At 35.7% G+C, this 16779-nt stretch overlaps 1 protein-coding gene across 8 annotated transcripts; it reads left to right on the top strand.

Annotated features, from left to right (window-relative positions):
• The first annotated feature begins 2860 nt into the window (after positions 1-2860).
• On the top strand, positions 2861-15180 carry LOC18442139 (Hydrolase-like protein family). Of its 8 annotated transcripts, none has more exons than XM_088866549.1 (11): positions 2861-3079; positions 5951-6095; positions 9571-9638; positions 10906-10976; positions 11113-11382; positions 12103-12266; positions 12358-12413; positions 12535-12587; positions 14231-14399; positions 14477-14574; positions 14884-15180. In XM_088866549.1, exons 1-11 carry the CDS (start codon positions 3013-3015, stop codon positions 14986-14988), a joined length of 1266 nt encoding a protein of 421 aa, XP_088722675.1. In that variant the 5' UTR covers positions 2861-3012; the 3' UTR covers positions 14989-15180. The 8 variants fall into 8 exon arrangements, with proteins under 8 accessions (XP_088722675.1, XP_020527948.1, XP_011626262.1 ...); XM_020672289.2 differs by lacking the exon at positions 2861-3079 and adding an exon at positions 4023-4561 and having other exon boundaries at positions 14477-14502; XM_011627960.3 differs by lacking the exon at positions 2861-3079 and adding an exon at positions 4023-4561.
• Positions 15181-16779: the final 1599 nt, after the last annotated feature.

The following is a 16779-nucleotide window of genomic DNA, read 5'->3' as shown; positions in this document are numbered from 1 at the left end:
TACAAAGGGAGATAAATGACTCCCCTCTAATAAAAAACTAAACCTTATGAACACCAAGTGAACTTCCTCATGTAAACTAATCTCTTGAGAATAGAAGTAAACTTCCCCTTAAAAACTACAATGAAGAACAAGCCCTAAACTGAAAGCCTTAAAATGAAACCATTTATGCATTATTCCGTACCTTTGTTGTGCTATGTAGAGAGATAAAGGTGCCTTAATAGTACAACCGGGCCAATTTTGAAATGTGCTTAGTTGTGCTATGAGAAAGAGAGAGATTTGTCACTAGAGAGAGAGAGGGGTTTTATTTCGCTCTCGGTAGAGAGAGGTTGCCTTGTGCTCTGAAGAAGAGATCGAGACTTCTCAGTAGAGAGAGAAGGGTTATAATCTCCCTTGCTCAGTAGAGAGAGAGGTTGCCTCAGGTTTCGTTTATAGTGAGCGGAGCGTGAAGGAGAGAGGGTGAGATGAGAGAGGGATAGGTTGCCTTGTTGAGATGAGAGAGAGAGGTTGCCTCGTTGAGATGAGAGCGAAAGACAACCCTGCATGCAGGTGTCCGTATTCACTGACAACACCATTTCAAAATTTAATAATGCTCTCTCGATCATCTAATCGTTCAATTGTGACATACTCATCTGAGCCATTCATCGCTCGATGTATATATATATATATATAAATAAATAAATAACTGATCCCGTAAAACCTTCATTGACTTTAAAAATCAAATCTTACATTCATGTGATATTTTTTTTAGAGATTCGTATTAATTTTAATGTTGATCTTGTGGATCCTGCACACATGGATATTGGAGGGTTCTATAAGATTATTTCTTTTATATATATATATATATATATATATATATATATATATATATATATATATATATATATATTATTTTTTAAAATTCAAGAATAACATATCAAAATTTCAACATGTTTGCATTTGACATTTAGGAGATATTATCAAAACTCCAAGGTGAAGTAAATCCCACTTTACATATTATGCCCTCTATTGAAGAACCACTACAATATAGTCTTTTTAGCTGGATAGCCTTTGGGCATGCCATCAAAAATTGGTCATCTTTGTTGGATTCACTCAATTAGAGCCTTTTCATACGAATGCGGATGCGTGTACTGGAATGTGGATATATGAGATACAAAAATATGCTAAAGTATGTATGCATCAAAATTTTACTTGGTTGGCCATTTCAGGCTACATGTACATGAGAAAAAGATAAATCTACTATTAACTCAATAGTCACAATAGTATTTCAAAAAACAAATTTTTTTAAAATCACTAATTTCTTCTGGAGACTTCTCACTCTAGGTTTTTTTTTTTTGAGGTTCTTTTTTCTCTCAAAAATTCTTTTTCTTTTTAGTAATTGTTTCTCTCTAAAAAAAAATGTTATTTTTTTTTTCTATTCTCTCTCTTTTTCTTTCCCAACAAAAAAAAAAGCTTAAGAAGATGATACTGGTTTGTTTTCATTTTCTTTCTCTTTAAAAAGAAGTGTAACTTTCTCTTTTATTTCTTTCTCAAATAATGATAATTTTCTCTCCTTTTTTTTTTTCTTCAAGAGAATGATAACTTTTTTTTGTCTTCTTCTTTACAAAAGAAGATAGAGAACGTTATTTTTATATTTGATTAACCTACATCCTAAAAAAATGGGCTAAAAAGAGATGCCTTTGGTTAAAACCCAAAAGCAACCACAAAATCCCTCGTGTGATTGCTTTTCTTAAAAGGTTACCCGAGATAAGAGGAAATACTAAAGGGTCATGGCTCGGTCAACCAATCATATTTTCATCTTTTCAAAACTGCCCTTTTTAAAAAGACCATTTTCACTGGTACCCCTCCCTCATGGGATGCGACGCCAACAAACTTCTATTTCCAAATGGAAGTTCCCACGTTGAATAGGAATAGGTTGTCCATAGCAACCCATTGCCCATTTCATTTGTGCCCGTCAAGAGACGACAACCGATAAGTGTTTGCCATTAACGTAGTTTATGGAGACATGTTCCAGACGACATTTAAGTGGTACTCTCGAATTTCACCAAATTCAATTCAGACGTGGTCGAGATGGAGAGAGAATCAATTAGCGCTTTTATAAGGTCTAGAGGGAGGTCCTAGCCGTAGAAATCTTAAAAATGACACAAAAGTTTGAGGAGCCAGCTGAGAAGTTAATTCAAAGGCGGATATGCATGGCAATCGATCAAACGAAACCCATTCTTGAGCCTGGCACGATGCGGACCAGCATAAGGATTATGCACAAAGAGATACCGGTATCGGTTGAGGCTTCATGTCCATACATCTTTGTCGGTACGACACGAAAGCAGTTAATATCGAAAACTTATAAAAGCATCATGGGGAAATGGTTATCTTGAAACTCCAAAGAGGTCTGGGAACCAGAACACGAGAACGTTTAGGCCGTCGTAACCAGCAAAGACGTCCATGACAACTACCTTTAATGCCAACCTGAGTCACAATCAAGGTTTTCAAAAAGGTTGCCAACCGCAAAAAATGCATCTCAGGGGATTCGAGCACAGCAGGAACCAAAACCAATAAATCAAGTGTCACCAACCTAGATTTATAACAAACCTTTTCTAAATTGGAGACTCAGTCGAAGATATTCTTTTGATAGGGAATACACTGTGATTATCCTTCTGATGTTGTTTGATAAAGAGATGATGCCTCTTCCGTAGCCGAAGAGATCTGAGCAAGTGGAACTCCATGATCACCACAACAATTGCATCTACCATAAGATGTTGGGCCATGTGGTAAAAGATTATTTTGTGATTAAAGATATTATCCAAAATTTGATTAAGAAGGGGTTGATCCATCTTAATGGTTTGATGCAGAGTAATTAAACATCAAAGCCAGCAAAGCCCACTTCCCTTGTTGAAGACCACTTGCATGGGCATGAGCCATGCCATCTCTCCCATGAACTACTTTTTAAGCATCTTTGATCCCCTTTTAGAGAATCCGGGTTAGGAGAGAGTCGGACCATGCATGATATGTTCATGAATGAATGGGCCAAGTGTAGTCCGCATATTTCTTAAGGGTCTAAACCCCCAGACAATACATCGATCAGGTCAATACTTTATCTCAATGGTTTTGCAATAGTAAATAAGGATGCAAATGACTCGTCTTTCGTTTGGGTATTAGGCGGTATCTTTTGAACGATGTACACATAATCTTGATAATTTTATGTTCCTATCGATCCGCATTCGTGTAATCTTTTGCATTTAGATTTCTTTTAGAATTGTGAAATGAATATGTGATACTCAAGTACAAACAAGACTTAGTATTTACATATTTTTAAAATAAAAATATTTCAAACCGCATTCCTACATGTGCGGTCAAGAAAGCGTAAAGCATCCATCTTAAAGATGGATGCAAGTAAGCGTTCCATCTAAAAACAATGGAAACTAACAATCCAAATGTTTTATTGCTAAATTAATTATTTTTAATTTTCAAATTAATTTATTTTTTCATATTCATGATCTCCATGTCAGAGATTACATGTCCTAAAAAATTAAGTCTTAAAATCCATCAAAAATAAATTTATTAAGAGGCCCGTATTTCTACATATGCCGGTTTGGCCGAATAGAAACTAAGTCTTTTTGTTAATAAGACAAAAGGAAAGTATAGAATGAGATCATTTACTTTGATATAAGGTGGTCACATTAATCTTGACCATTAAATGTGAAATTGGGTGGTTGCAATTATTCCATTGACCAAGCTCAAACTTCAAAAGAAATTTTCTCAAACTTTTGTGACACATCCAAGCTATCAAATTTCACATCAGATGGTTGAGTAATTGTGATCACCTTGTATCAAAGGTAAATGGTCTCATTGTATATAATCATATTTATCTTAAAAATTAGATGCAATGAGACCATTATTTTTCATTTTTATCTCAAAGTACCCAATCGGGTAAGTTGTCGATCCAGATCGCCAATTCTCCAATCCAAATAACTAATCTGTCCATCTGATTTTTCATTTTTATCTCAAAGTATCTGACCGGCTAGGCTGTCGATCCGAATCGCCAATTCTCCAATCCAAATAACTAATATGTCCATCCAAACCGCAAATTGGCCTATCCACAATGGTCCAGTGACTCATTTACCCATCCACTCGGCCAAACCGGATTTCCAAACACCGACAAATACGGTGGAAATCTCTTGCGCCCAAAACTTTGAAAAGGCAAAACGCCACCTCTGTGTCTCTCCCTAAAGAGGGAACTTAACGTCTTCTGCTTCTCTCTCACTCTTATCCCATTCCTAAAAATAGGAAATGGGATCAGAGCTGATACCGATGCGTGTGACGTAAGGATTGATTGCACGCTCCGACATAGCATGGGCTTCCATTAGAGAGACAGAGAGTAAAGAGGCGGAGCTCTCAGCCATGGCTACCGTGGCTATATATGGCCACATTTGCCCCTGTTCTTTCTACAACAACAACCCTAATATCAAGCCCCAATTCACTTCTTCTCATTCTTCTTTGCCGCCTTCTTATCGATTGCTGTCGTTAGGTTATCGAGGGATCCCTCATAATCTCTTTTGTTTCACTGGTGGGTGATTGACTTCTCGGTTGCTAAATTCTTCATAATTGTGTGAGCTTTCTGCAATTTGTAGGATTTTCCCTGTTCCTAAGTTTAATCCTGTGGCTTTATTTATTTGTTTGTTTGTTTCTTGGTCTATTTTGTTATTGTGTGTTTGTTTGGTGTTTTCGATTGTTTCTATGAAGTTCGTGTGTAATTTACTAAAGAACGTGGAATTGGAAAGAACTGGGTTGTTAAAGGACTTGAATTAATGGTTTATTTATTTTTATATATTTGCTTGATTTCTGTGGTTTTTTTCTATTGATTGGTTGGATATTATTCGCATGGATGATTAACTGTATGTATATTGTGCCTGTTTTTCTGTGTTTCTTTTTTTTTATTGCTAAAAGTTTCTAAAATGATTTGATACAATTTGAAGTTTTCTCGTGTTGCAAATTGAGGTATCTTTCTTTCTTTTTTTAAATCAGTAATGTTCTTTCCTTATTGAATGAGTAAATTAAATGAATTTCTTCAGGTTTATTCGTCATCATCCTCATCCTCGTCCATTGTGAATAGTAAGAGTCCTTGCATCTGTAGATTGTCATTGTGCAGTAGAATGTCATTTGTACTGGGATGGTAAATGGAAAATTGGTGATTGTTGTGAACTTTGGGTGAACCCTGTCACGAAGGTCTGTCCTTTCTCTGCTTTGAGCTGTACCCAAGGACATGAGTGATGATCCATTGTGTCTCATATCCTGCCCCTTTTTCTTTTTTTATGAATGTATTTTGCTCATAGTATAGAGAAAGCTTTGTGCTTGCATCTTTGTGCGCATTTCCTCTGCTTGGTGTTTTTCATGTCTCATGTTTCAACCATTGCCACATATGAGTATTAAACTGTGTCGGGACTTGCCTCGACAAGGGAACTCGCCCTCTGTCCAAGGCGAGTTGCTCGGTCAAGTCCTGCACATTGCTGAAAACCCCTCAATAAATTGAAAACAGAAAAAAAAAAAAAAATGTATTAAAAGCAAAATTAAACAAAAAAACAACTTTAAGGAGTCCAAATAAGCTTAAAAAGGTATTGAAAAAGTGGATTTAGAAAGAAAACCGATTTATAGTTGGCGGCATTTTAAAAAATCCAAAAAAACAGGAAAAATATAAAACTAGGAATTTATGGAAAATACACTCACCAATCTTGTCAAAAACATATAAATCATACGCAACGAAAATTATAGATCAATCCCAGATTTTTTGTGGTTTATTGGGAATTTTGAATATTTTTTATATCCCTGATTTGTACACACAACTGGGGGAAATTCGGCCTTGCCCATACGGTTAGGCCGAGTCCTAGCACACTGATATTAAGCATTTCGTGCACATATTAATTAAATTTTATGGACTGATATAACTTAACGTTGTCAGGTCTGAATAATATGTCGAATAGTTCAAGCTTTGAAGCTAATGCGCTTGGTACAACAGACATAAATGTTTTGACACCCAGTGGAGACGCGAAGTTTAGTGAAGATCCTGATCATCTTCTTGTACTTGTTCATGGCATCTTTGCAAGGTACTGATATCAGATTGAGAAATTGGAATTCTCGTGGTTTAGACTACCAATAATGAGCATCTGTAACTTTGGAATGGGATCAAAGTATTAGTTGAATCAAACTTTTAATTGTTTTATGTATTTCTACTTTTCCCTTTATTAGTTGTATACAAGTATTGTAGCCATGCAACAAGTGTCGTCCCATCCTGGATTTACTTATGTCGCTATGTTGTTTCGGTGAAAATAGGTCCAAATCTCTATTTTCAAATTGAAAATCTTTTAAAAATTGTTTATCTAGAATGATTCCATGAACTTCCTTATGGATTGGGAGATATTCTCTGTTAAGTTGCTTTCCCATTCGTATAATCCTGAAGAACCTGGTGGATCATATTAGTTGATTATAAGGAAGATTAAAACTGTAGATCCATTTTGGAGTCTGAAGAGTAATTCAAAGCTATTTTTACCAGTTGCTGTTTTAGGGATTTCAACATTGGAAATCGAGCGATCAGATAACAACCCCCCAGGTTAGGATAGGATCACCAGAATGAGGAAATTTATCAAATTACCCATGAGAAATGAACAATTTAATACCTTACCCATATCTTTTGATTTAATTTCCTAATGCCCATAAAAAATGCATGATCTTGAGTTGGAATAGTTGCAACTGGGTATATTTAATATTAAATAGTTCATCTATTATGGGTATTTTAATAAGTTTCCCGGGGAATAAAGTAATATTTTTTGGTTAACTTGATGGACTAGTAACTTCTTTTCGAGTTCCTTACATGACCTAGCAACTCAGTTGGCCTTTATGAGAGGACCGCTTCCTGCTTACTCATTGGTGCTCAACTTGATAGTTTGACATTGAAATTATAACCAAAAAATAAGGTTCCCTGACATACACTTGGGCTTTTTATTGGTAACTGGATGAGCCATACGTAAGAAGGAATATTTAAGGATAGGAAATGGCCATAGAAGATGATTACATTATGAGCATGTCAGAAAACCATATTGGCTATTTTATGAAAAGTTCAAAACTGCAAAATATTCTGAAAATCTTGGAACTTCATCCAAAAATTTTACTGGGTAGTCATCTTTTGCTTCAAACAGTCCAAAACCATGAGGAATACAACTATGAAAAATTGCTTCAACCACTTGTTTTATTTAATGAAACAGAAGCAGAAGCCTCATACAAGCAAATGAGCATGTCAGAAACCATCTTGGCTATTTGATGCAAAGTTCAAAACTGCAAAATATTCTGAACTTCATCCAAAAACTTTCCTGGGTAATCATCTTTTGCTTCAAACATTCCAAAACCATGAGGAATACAACTATGCGAAATTGCTTCAACCTCTTGTTTTATTCAATGAAACAGAAGCAGAAGCCACATGCAAGCAATGTTATTTAAATCTAATCCTGAAACACAGAAACCTATGGTCAGGAATCAAGTCATAAGCAAAATGGTTTCTTATATCCATACCTTTTAGTTAAATCCTGTGGATTGTAAGACTAATATGATGAATCTTAAAGCCCAATCTAGTTCCTGCAATTCACCAAAAGTTGCAATTTTATAACATGCTTTTACTCCCTCATGTTTTTGGTAATAGCAACTGACTTCATCAATACAGAGCTTGAAGGACAATGTGAAAATAAGTAAACAACAAACAATAACAAACTTGAGAAAAATGTGCAATAAAATATTCAAAGAGAGGTAGACAACATGGATGACAATGAATTTGTACGCCCTATCATTGCAGTAGTTAAAGACATATCGTCAGGCTTGTAGATTGGGGATAGATGAAAAAAAAAGGAGAGAGGGATGGGAGGGGAGAGAATAGTGATCCTCTAACTAGTGTGTGGTCTGATTAATACCTTATTACCTAGCAGTTCTGCTACTCTATTGGCCTCATATAGAATGTCAGAGAAGGTTATCAATTTTCATTATGGACTGGTATCTCATACAGACCTAAAAAATACCCAGCAAGCACCATGGCCATAATTTCATGTCGAGCCCATCTGATGATATTTACGTAGTTGTCCTCCTTATCAGCATTCAGCAGTGACTGGCATCTCTTAAGGACCTCAAAAATAACCGGAAAGCGTCCTTGCCATTGACTCATGTTGGGCCTTTCCAATGATATTTAAGGAGTTTCCCTTTACCATAATGGGATATGAAAGGATTGTAAGTTAACCATAATTATAGTGAGAGGAGCATAAGTCACCTCCAAAGTGTGCAAATTCGTCTTCAAGAACAAGGAACCACATTCAAATTTTAGTCACAGGAAAGAAGGAAGCATGGACTCACCAAGTCACATGATCAATCAAGTCAATCAACCTCACAAACTTGATCTAGTTTGTCTGTTCTTGGGTCAAGTTTGTGTCAAGTTGAGACTTGTGATACTTGATTTGAAATTGTTGCATTGAATTGACCAGCAATTTCAAGACAACCAAGTTCTCGCACTATGCTCGTAATCATCTATTGATTACAAAATTAATTCACCTGCTTTGGATTCTATAAAGTATCTAGACATGATTATGTTTCAATATCTAAACACAAAGCATGAACAACTATCACACACAATCAAACTTCCTTAGTGTGTTCTGGTATTTCATGCCCATGATTTACTTTTTTTGCAAATAATTGTCTCACTATTTTATTAGTTTTTGCAAAAATTTCCATTATCAATTATTGTCGAATAGTTTCATCCAATTCACATTACATAAATCATTAAGACAACTGACACTTGACCATAGAATTTTAGGCGTTGCCTATTTTGTGTCTTTCATCGAGGTTTATTGTGAAAAAATTCATGGCTTTAGTCATAGTTCTTCCACATTTTGTTGTATCTTCTATGGGTTATTGATGGCCTTTATCACAGTTATTCCTTGCTTTGGTTTTTCGGGTAACTACATCACTTCTCCCTGGATGTTTGTCAATTTTCCATAGAAGTGATCTTTTTTATATTATTCATGGTTGTATTTTTTCACAATTCTTTTTACTTTGATTAATATTTTGGTGAAATCAGCATTTCGAAATGGTAAAGGAGTAGCTCATGATCATTCTATTTTTTCCAAAAATGTTTTTGGAACTATTTGTAGCGTTCATTAGTTCTCATTGAAGTTCTGGTCTGTATGCGTGTTAAGTCTGTTCATGGGTTTAGGACTAAGGACACTCATCCATCTTGTGTTTATTTTCTAATGAGTGCATCCATCTGTTAATTTACAATTGAATTTTAAGTATATAATCTTAAAGTTCTTGGTAGAGGTTTAATTTGAAAAGATTGTGTTATCGACCTATCCTTTTGATAACTCAAGCGCATGACGTTTATTATTTTTAATATGTTAAAATTGGTACTGTACCTATGAACTTGTTGTTCCTCGCAGAATTGTTTATCATGAATGCTTCCAAGCTGACTTCCTACAGTTGCATTAACTGTGTCATTTTTCATTTATTTGAATACATTTTAAAATGTAAGGATCATCTGGAAAATTGCAGCCCTAGTGATTGGACATATGTAGAAGCAGAATTGAAAAGGCGACTGGGAAGCAAATTTCTTATCTATGGTACGGCCAAGTGCTTCTTGTTGATGTTCATCTCCAATTTTCTGTTTTCGTCAAGTAATGATTGTTTGATCAGTCTCTTGTGCCTTATTCTATAATCTCACGTTTATGCAGTTTTAACAATAGCCTATTTAGATGTTTTCGGTATAAAATATGACGCATGTACTTTGAAAACTTTCTGGTCACTTGATATTGATCTGTTTTCTGTGAATACAACCAACAAGGAAAAATAAGCTTTTCTCATGTGTGTCAACAGCATAATAGTTGCCCTTTGAGTAAGATTAATAATGTAAAGACATTTCCAAAGACTGATTCAGAGAAAACAAATGCATCGCTGATTTGGATTTTGGAATAATAAATTTCGTACTGATACTTTGGCATGTGTTAAACTTTACTAACCAACTCTTAGAGGACATACAAAGGAATTTCTGCTTTTTCCACAATAAAAATATATTTGTTTAATATCTACAACATTTAAGGGACGTGTGGAACTTTTAACTTGTACAGAGTAGACTGAGCTGCTGTTAGTGCCATTCTCTTTATTGATGATACCCGATGCCATCTGAACAATATCTAATCCAGCCTCCATGAATTTGAAATGACATGGGGCCTCACTGTTTTACATATACTCCCTTTGCATTGTTCTTTCACAGAAATTACACCAAGGGCTTCTTTGCAATTGTCCAGGAGAAGTGATAAACTATAATTTTGGTGTTATTGTTTTGCCGTTTTCTCTTGCTACAATCTCATTTGAAACTATGCAGTTGTTAAACATCTGTTATGAGTTGCTTTCCTGTGTGATTCTCCGAAAGCTCCCATGTTACTCTGTTGGAATCATTATTTTAATCATGCCTGAAATGAGAAATCCAATTCACCAATCACCATATATAAATAGTATATTTGAAGCAAGGGAATCATTGAAAATGTTGATGGAGGAGTATCAGGCATTCTGTGACCATTAATTCCCCGTTTTGACAAACCTATATATTCTTCATGAGCTTAAATTACAATTAGATTTGATTTCTCCTCCTGTGCACTAGGATATCTGTGTGCACACATGTATTGGTACACATTTTTTACTTAAAATGTGCACTTACATTATACGTAATACTCATGCTTACACATATGAATAGATGTACACATAAACAATAGCAAAAGAAAAATGGATGGACAGATAGCTTTATGGTTTTTTTAAACAGTAAGAATAGATAGATATAGATAAAGAATCTGGAGAAATTTGCTCATGGAAATCTTTGGGTGCTTCCACCAGCAAGTTCAGCAAACAGCTATACTAAGACCTTTGGTGGAATTGATAGAGCTGGGAAGCAATTAGCAAATGAAGTGAGTCGAGTTTATCTGTTAAAGATGTTTACTATCGTTAATAATAAAAGAAGTATGATAATTTCCTTCTTGTTGTATTGATTTTGTTGAACTTCTTTGCTTTAAATCCTATGATGAACTTGCACATTGCGAACAGGTCATACAAATTGTCCAGAAGACAGAAGGCTTAAAACGGATATCTTTTCTTGCACATTCACTGGGTGGCTTGTTTACAAGATATGCAATTGCTGCTCTTTACTCACCAGATACACCAACTACTACTCAGCCTGACAAGCTTCCCAAATTAAGAGAAGAAAATTCGGTGAAATCACCAATTTCCACCGAACAAAATAGGATTGCTGGTTTGGAACCCATAAATTTCATTACATTGGCCACTCCACATCTTGGTGTGAGAGGTAGAGGGCAGGTATTTTTTCTTTTTGATGATACATATTTGCTCTTCTATTTTCAGTGTTGTTTGTCACATACTGAAGGTCCTAGGTAAATGTGGGACTGGAACCTGCAACCTAGAGTTTGTGAATGTTTTAATTCTTCCACTACTTTTGGAACGTTTAGATGCGTCTAGGTTTCCTTGGTTACATTACAGTACCTGACCATAGTAATGGTGTGATTTGTTTATGGTTGTGTTGTAAGTTTGAGTATTGGTCTCATGACACCCAGCTTGTTTGAGGAAGGTCAAACCATTCAAACCTTTGTAGTTTGTCAATCAAACCAAGCTGACCAGCCAATTTTCCTGTTTATGATCAAATTTGTTGTGGTCTATGCTGTTCGTACTTTGCATTATGCTGTCAAGCTTTGAAAAGTGAAAAGCATCCATGGAATGTTCCAAGAGAAAAACAAAGTAAAAAACATATGCCTTGCTGTTATATAATTCAAAAAATGAATATGAAATATTTGAAATCTTAGTTGTGTTTGCTTGCTTCATTAGATTTTTCTTGGGAGATCTTCTGACACTGTTAGTTTATTCACTGGGCACATTGCTAACCCTGTCATTAAATATTTACATAGTCTGCAGCATCCAAATCGGTGGTGTAATCCGTGGTTATTCTCTGTATAAAGTTCACAATCTTGTACTTATTTGTAATTTTGTATGAAGTAGTAACATTGTTTTTGTCCGTATTATTAGCTTCCGTTTCTCCTTGGGGTCCCTTTGCTGGAAAAGCTTGCCCCTCCTATTGCACCTATTCTGATACGCCGAACGGGTTGCCAGCTTTTCCTTGCTGATGGCAGGCCCAGTAAACCACCGCTTCTTCTCAGGATGGCCTCTGATTGTGACGATGGGAAATTTGTGTTAGTTTCTCTTTTCCTTTTTTTGGTTTTATTATGAGTGAAAGTTTGTATAAGTTATTGAATCTTATCGCGTTTATGGTTTGTGTTGTAGATCGGCTCTTCATGCATTCAAATGCCGAATCCTCTATGCTAATGTGTCCTATGACCGTATCCAGAATTAACTCCTTCAGTTTTAAGTTAGTTCACTGGAAGCTCAATCCCTTCGCCTTTTTTTGTCAAATGCTGTTAGTTCTTTTTTTCTCCATGATGTTCCTTGAGTATTTTCTAGATATGGTTGGCTGGCGGACATCCTCTATAAGAAGAGAAACAGAGCTTGTAAAGGTAATTATCTTGTTGGTCTAATGCAGCAGCAATATGGCATGCAGTAATTATGTTGGTATACTGTATGAGATGAAGCTTATGCAAATGGTAGAATAAATGAATTTATCATGTTGGGAATTTGCACATGCCAAAATATAACTGTAATGTTGTTATAGTTTTGAAATGAGTTTTATAGGTATGCTTCCTAAGAAACAGAATACTACGACCTTGTAGACTGTATGTATAGACATGGATTCTGTGCATTATAAAAACTCGAAAAACATGGATTTTGTGAATGGGTAACATATTGGTGGTCAAGATATTCCAGCAGTGAGCTTTAGGTAGGATATTGCTTCCAAGCCTGCTCCCTGGAAAATATTGCTGCTCATATATCATAGGGGTTGTAACTGATAATATTGATAATATTTTCCTTAAAAGTGTGCTACGTACAGTGTGGATACAAATAGCAAACATGACCTTACATGAGAGTGAATTAAATGCTCGTAATCAATAACTTGAGGCTATAAGTAAGCTGCACAATATAGAATAATGCATCAAATAAGCACTTCTCTATCAAGAATGTGAGGGAGGATTAATACTCTTCATCTTGTTGAACAGTTCTACTTGCATGAGACAAGGAATTTAATGCAATTTGATTGATGCTTGGTGTGATTTACTTCAGGAGTGAGAAAACATAGGTTAATATCTAGATCAGAAGAAGAGCCAGAAACACACAAATCGACCACCCCAAGGAGAGAGAGAAAAGTGCCATAGGGCAATACTGGCTTGGATAAAATACTCAATTTATGATTGAGAATGCTCCATTTCCCAAAAATGTTTCCTTGAAAAATTTTAGATGCTGTTGGAGTTGCAACACTTGCTGTAATTCAATGGAATGGAACAAATATTCATATAGAACACTTTTCACTTTTGATCCAGGCCTTTTTTGTAATGGTATGAAACTTGGTTTGGAGGGAGAACTCAGTATTGAACCTACCTCTCTTGAACCAAGGTGATCTACCCAAAAAACTTCCCTGTCCAATTTATTAATAGACTTCTTGAATTTGTAAAATAAGCATACGATTTCCTTCAGTAATTTGCAATATGGAAATTAGATTCATAAACAGTATTGCAATGACAAGGACTCTGGTTAGAGTAAGAATAAGAATCTTGAAATAGGTTTAAAAAAGAAATCGTTCCATAATCTGTAAGATGTCTCAAAGGTACGAAGGAAAGACTTTTTTGTAGAACAGTTTATTGCTACCAGTCTTGTGGTCCATGCCTCCTATATCAGAGATTCAGTGGTTCTACTGAAGAACTCAAAATGTCAAAAATGTCTAAGAGGAAGAGTACTGAGGAGTCGTGAGAATATGCCAGATAAACTGTAGGCATTGGCAGAAGAGGAGCAAGCAATGATGACTCAGGGTACATATCAATGGAAATTGGTGATTACCTCAAAGATGAGAACAGAGTCAACCACAATTGAAGTGTTAATTTCATTCTGTTCACACAGCAAAAGGAACAGTCTTGCTAACGGCACCCTTCTTTTCAGTTTTCAGTCCCTGTTAAAAACCTTCAAAATCTTAGCAAGTGTACGAGTATGTATTAGCAGTGATAGTACTGGTGAAGATTCTCTCTCATCATTGGAATGATGATCATGGCAGCCTCCTAAAAGGTCCTTGGATGGTTACAAGCATGTTGTAGATGTCCAATACTGTCCCCCCATCCTATCTGGCGGTTCGCACTTTCCCCCTGAAGCTGCCAAGGCCAAGGAAGTGGCACAAGCTGCACCCAATATCCAAAATACATCAGAATACCACGACATAATGGAAGGTATATATGATGATAATGTGTTTGTAATGTGAGCTTTCATTTTGAGGTTCTCATGGTGGTTTTTAATGGTCGAACAGAGGAGATGATCCGTGGGCTACAACAGGTCAGCTGGAAGAAAGTGGACGTTAGCTTCCATTCGGCTTTTTGGCCATTCTTTGCACATAACAATATACATGTAAACAACTATATACCTCTCCCATTTAAAAACATGGGAAACTATACCATAATCCAATGGTGTATTATTCCAATGGGCCATTCACCGTCCATTCCTGATGAGAGATGTTGTGGATCACCTGTATAAGTGAATTTGCACGTGTCTCACTTCTGTTCATCTCCGATGTCCATCAACGGGAGTGGAAAGTCGATGCCCATGGAGTACTGTATACCACAATTCATTGAATTATTGTATATGCAGCGATATAAATGTATGCTCAGAGTCGGTTATGTTTTCATGATTCTACATTGATATTACTTTTATGAACAGGTGAAGCAAGAGTGGCTACATAAAACCGGCGCGGGTGTGGTTGCTCATGTTGCTGACAGCCTCAAGCACCAAGAGTCTTGCACCTTCATCACCGCGAGCCTCTAAAGCATGCATTTCATCTGGGCTGTTTTCTGATGTAACATAATGTAAATTGAATGTGTTAGCAGCAAGTGAATAAATCAATTGGTACATACATTTTGGCGTATAATAAATGAATGCAATAATGCATTGTATGTTGTGCCATAGAATATTGAAATATTCAAGCCACTCAATGAAGAAATGAAAATTTTCACTCAACCATCTCTAGTATGTTTGGTGAACATTCCTTTTCTCCCAAAACGAAGGTTCCATATTTTATAGGGAAAAGTTTGTATAGCGCCTAGGCTCTAAACAATCAAATTAGAGCCTACCTCAAAAATTTCATTACAAGAGGTTGTTTTGATGCCCAAATATCCTCAAATTGATCATCTCGACATTAAGATGCATGGACTTGAGTAAAAAAATGGATTTCAAGTTTTGAAAATAGTGCATTTTGTAAATGCATTTTTTGACCATCAATTTTTAAGCTATTGAAGTTTTCATAGATCCGCTCGATCTATACTATTTTTTAAGCTTTTAATTTTATAATTAAAAATGAAAATATATTTTAAGGCTAGTCAAAGATTTCAGTATTGAAACCATATTTCTCGACACTATTTGGAGGTGGGCTCTAATTTGATTGTTTAGAGCCTCGGCTTTATACAATCCGCACTTTTTTTTATATTTAAACTTCAAATGGTTCAAAACGTGGCCTCTTGTATTTGACTGCATGATGAAGATGGAGCATAGATTTAAGATTGCGATGTTATTATCACATGCAGGAGCACCAAAGACCGACTAACTCTCCAATTTCTCTCTTTATTATTGCTAAAATCAATATGGTGGTAATGTTTTGGATGAATGTGATTCCTCTAATAACAGCCCATAAACTTGGTATTTGAGGCGGCACATCTGATTGATGCGAGTACCTTGCATTTTTTCTATCTTGTATCTTTCATGCTTCTTTTACATTATTAAAATGTTCAATACGCCTTTAAGTTACTGAAATGCAATTTCTAGGAATGGCCAAGATGCATTCTCTGTGTGTGTCCGCCACTCCCCCCCCCCCCCCCTCCCCCTGTCCAAAAAAAAAAAATATCGTCAAAAAAAAAAAAAAAACGAGCACCAACCCCTTATCCCTTATCTGTGGTTATAAATCTAGATAAGCTCTTAGGTCTATGAAAAGCTCATGGAGTTCCTCCAAGTTAAAAGAAAACAACATTAGACCCTTCACTACTTTTGTTATAGTCCAATTGATAATATTTTTTTGCCTTTTTTTTAATGATCCAATCAAAAGCTCCTCCCGTCTCTCTTTCCGCCCATGAATTCCTTCCTCTTTTTCACTGCCTGCCTTGAACACATCTCTCTCTCTCTCTCTCTCTCATATACACATACATACACACTCACCTTGTGAACCTCACAAGTAGGTTAAATAGAGCTTCCCAAATTCTATTTGGATGATGGGGTCAATAAAAATAATGTTTATAATTTGGACAGCGAAAAAAGTAGGGCTGGAGTTAATCGGGTTTTTCCGATCCATGGGCTTTTTTTGTATCGGAAAGTTTATTTGGGATTGCAATTATAGAGGAAGTATGCATTGTTTTCTAGTGAAAAATGAGTGTTTTGAAGTTGGAAAACCATTTAGATGTTCATCTCGACCTAGAGATATATGGATATGAAAAAAAAAAAAAAGAATTTCAAATCCTAAAATAATGCATCTTGCAAAATGTTATCGTTTTTAAGTATATATCGATCTATTAAATCTGTAATTTTAAATTTTACAATTAAAGTTGGACATGTATTATCAAATCATCGTAA

The sequence above is a fragment of the Amborella trichopoda genome, chromosome 1 (genome assembly GCF_054954075.1).
Source record: "Amborella trichopoda isolate Santa Cruz 75 chromosome 1, AtrichopodaSantaCruz75HAP2 v2.0, whole genome shotgun sequence".
In the NCBI taxonomy this organism is placed as follows: Eukaryota; Viridiplantae; Streptophyta; class Magnoliopsida; order Amborellales; family Amborellaceae; genus Amborella; species Amborella trichopoda.
The sequence above is the reverse complement of the archived record's forward strand: the minus strand, read 5'-3'. Positions and strand labels throughout refer to the sequence as shown.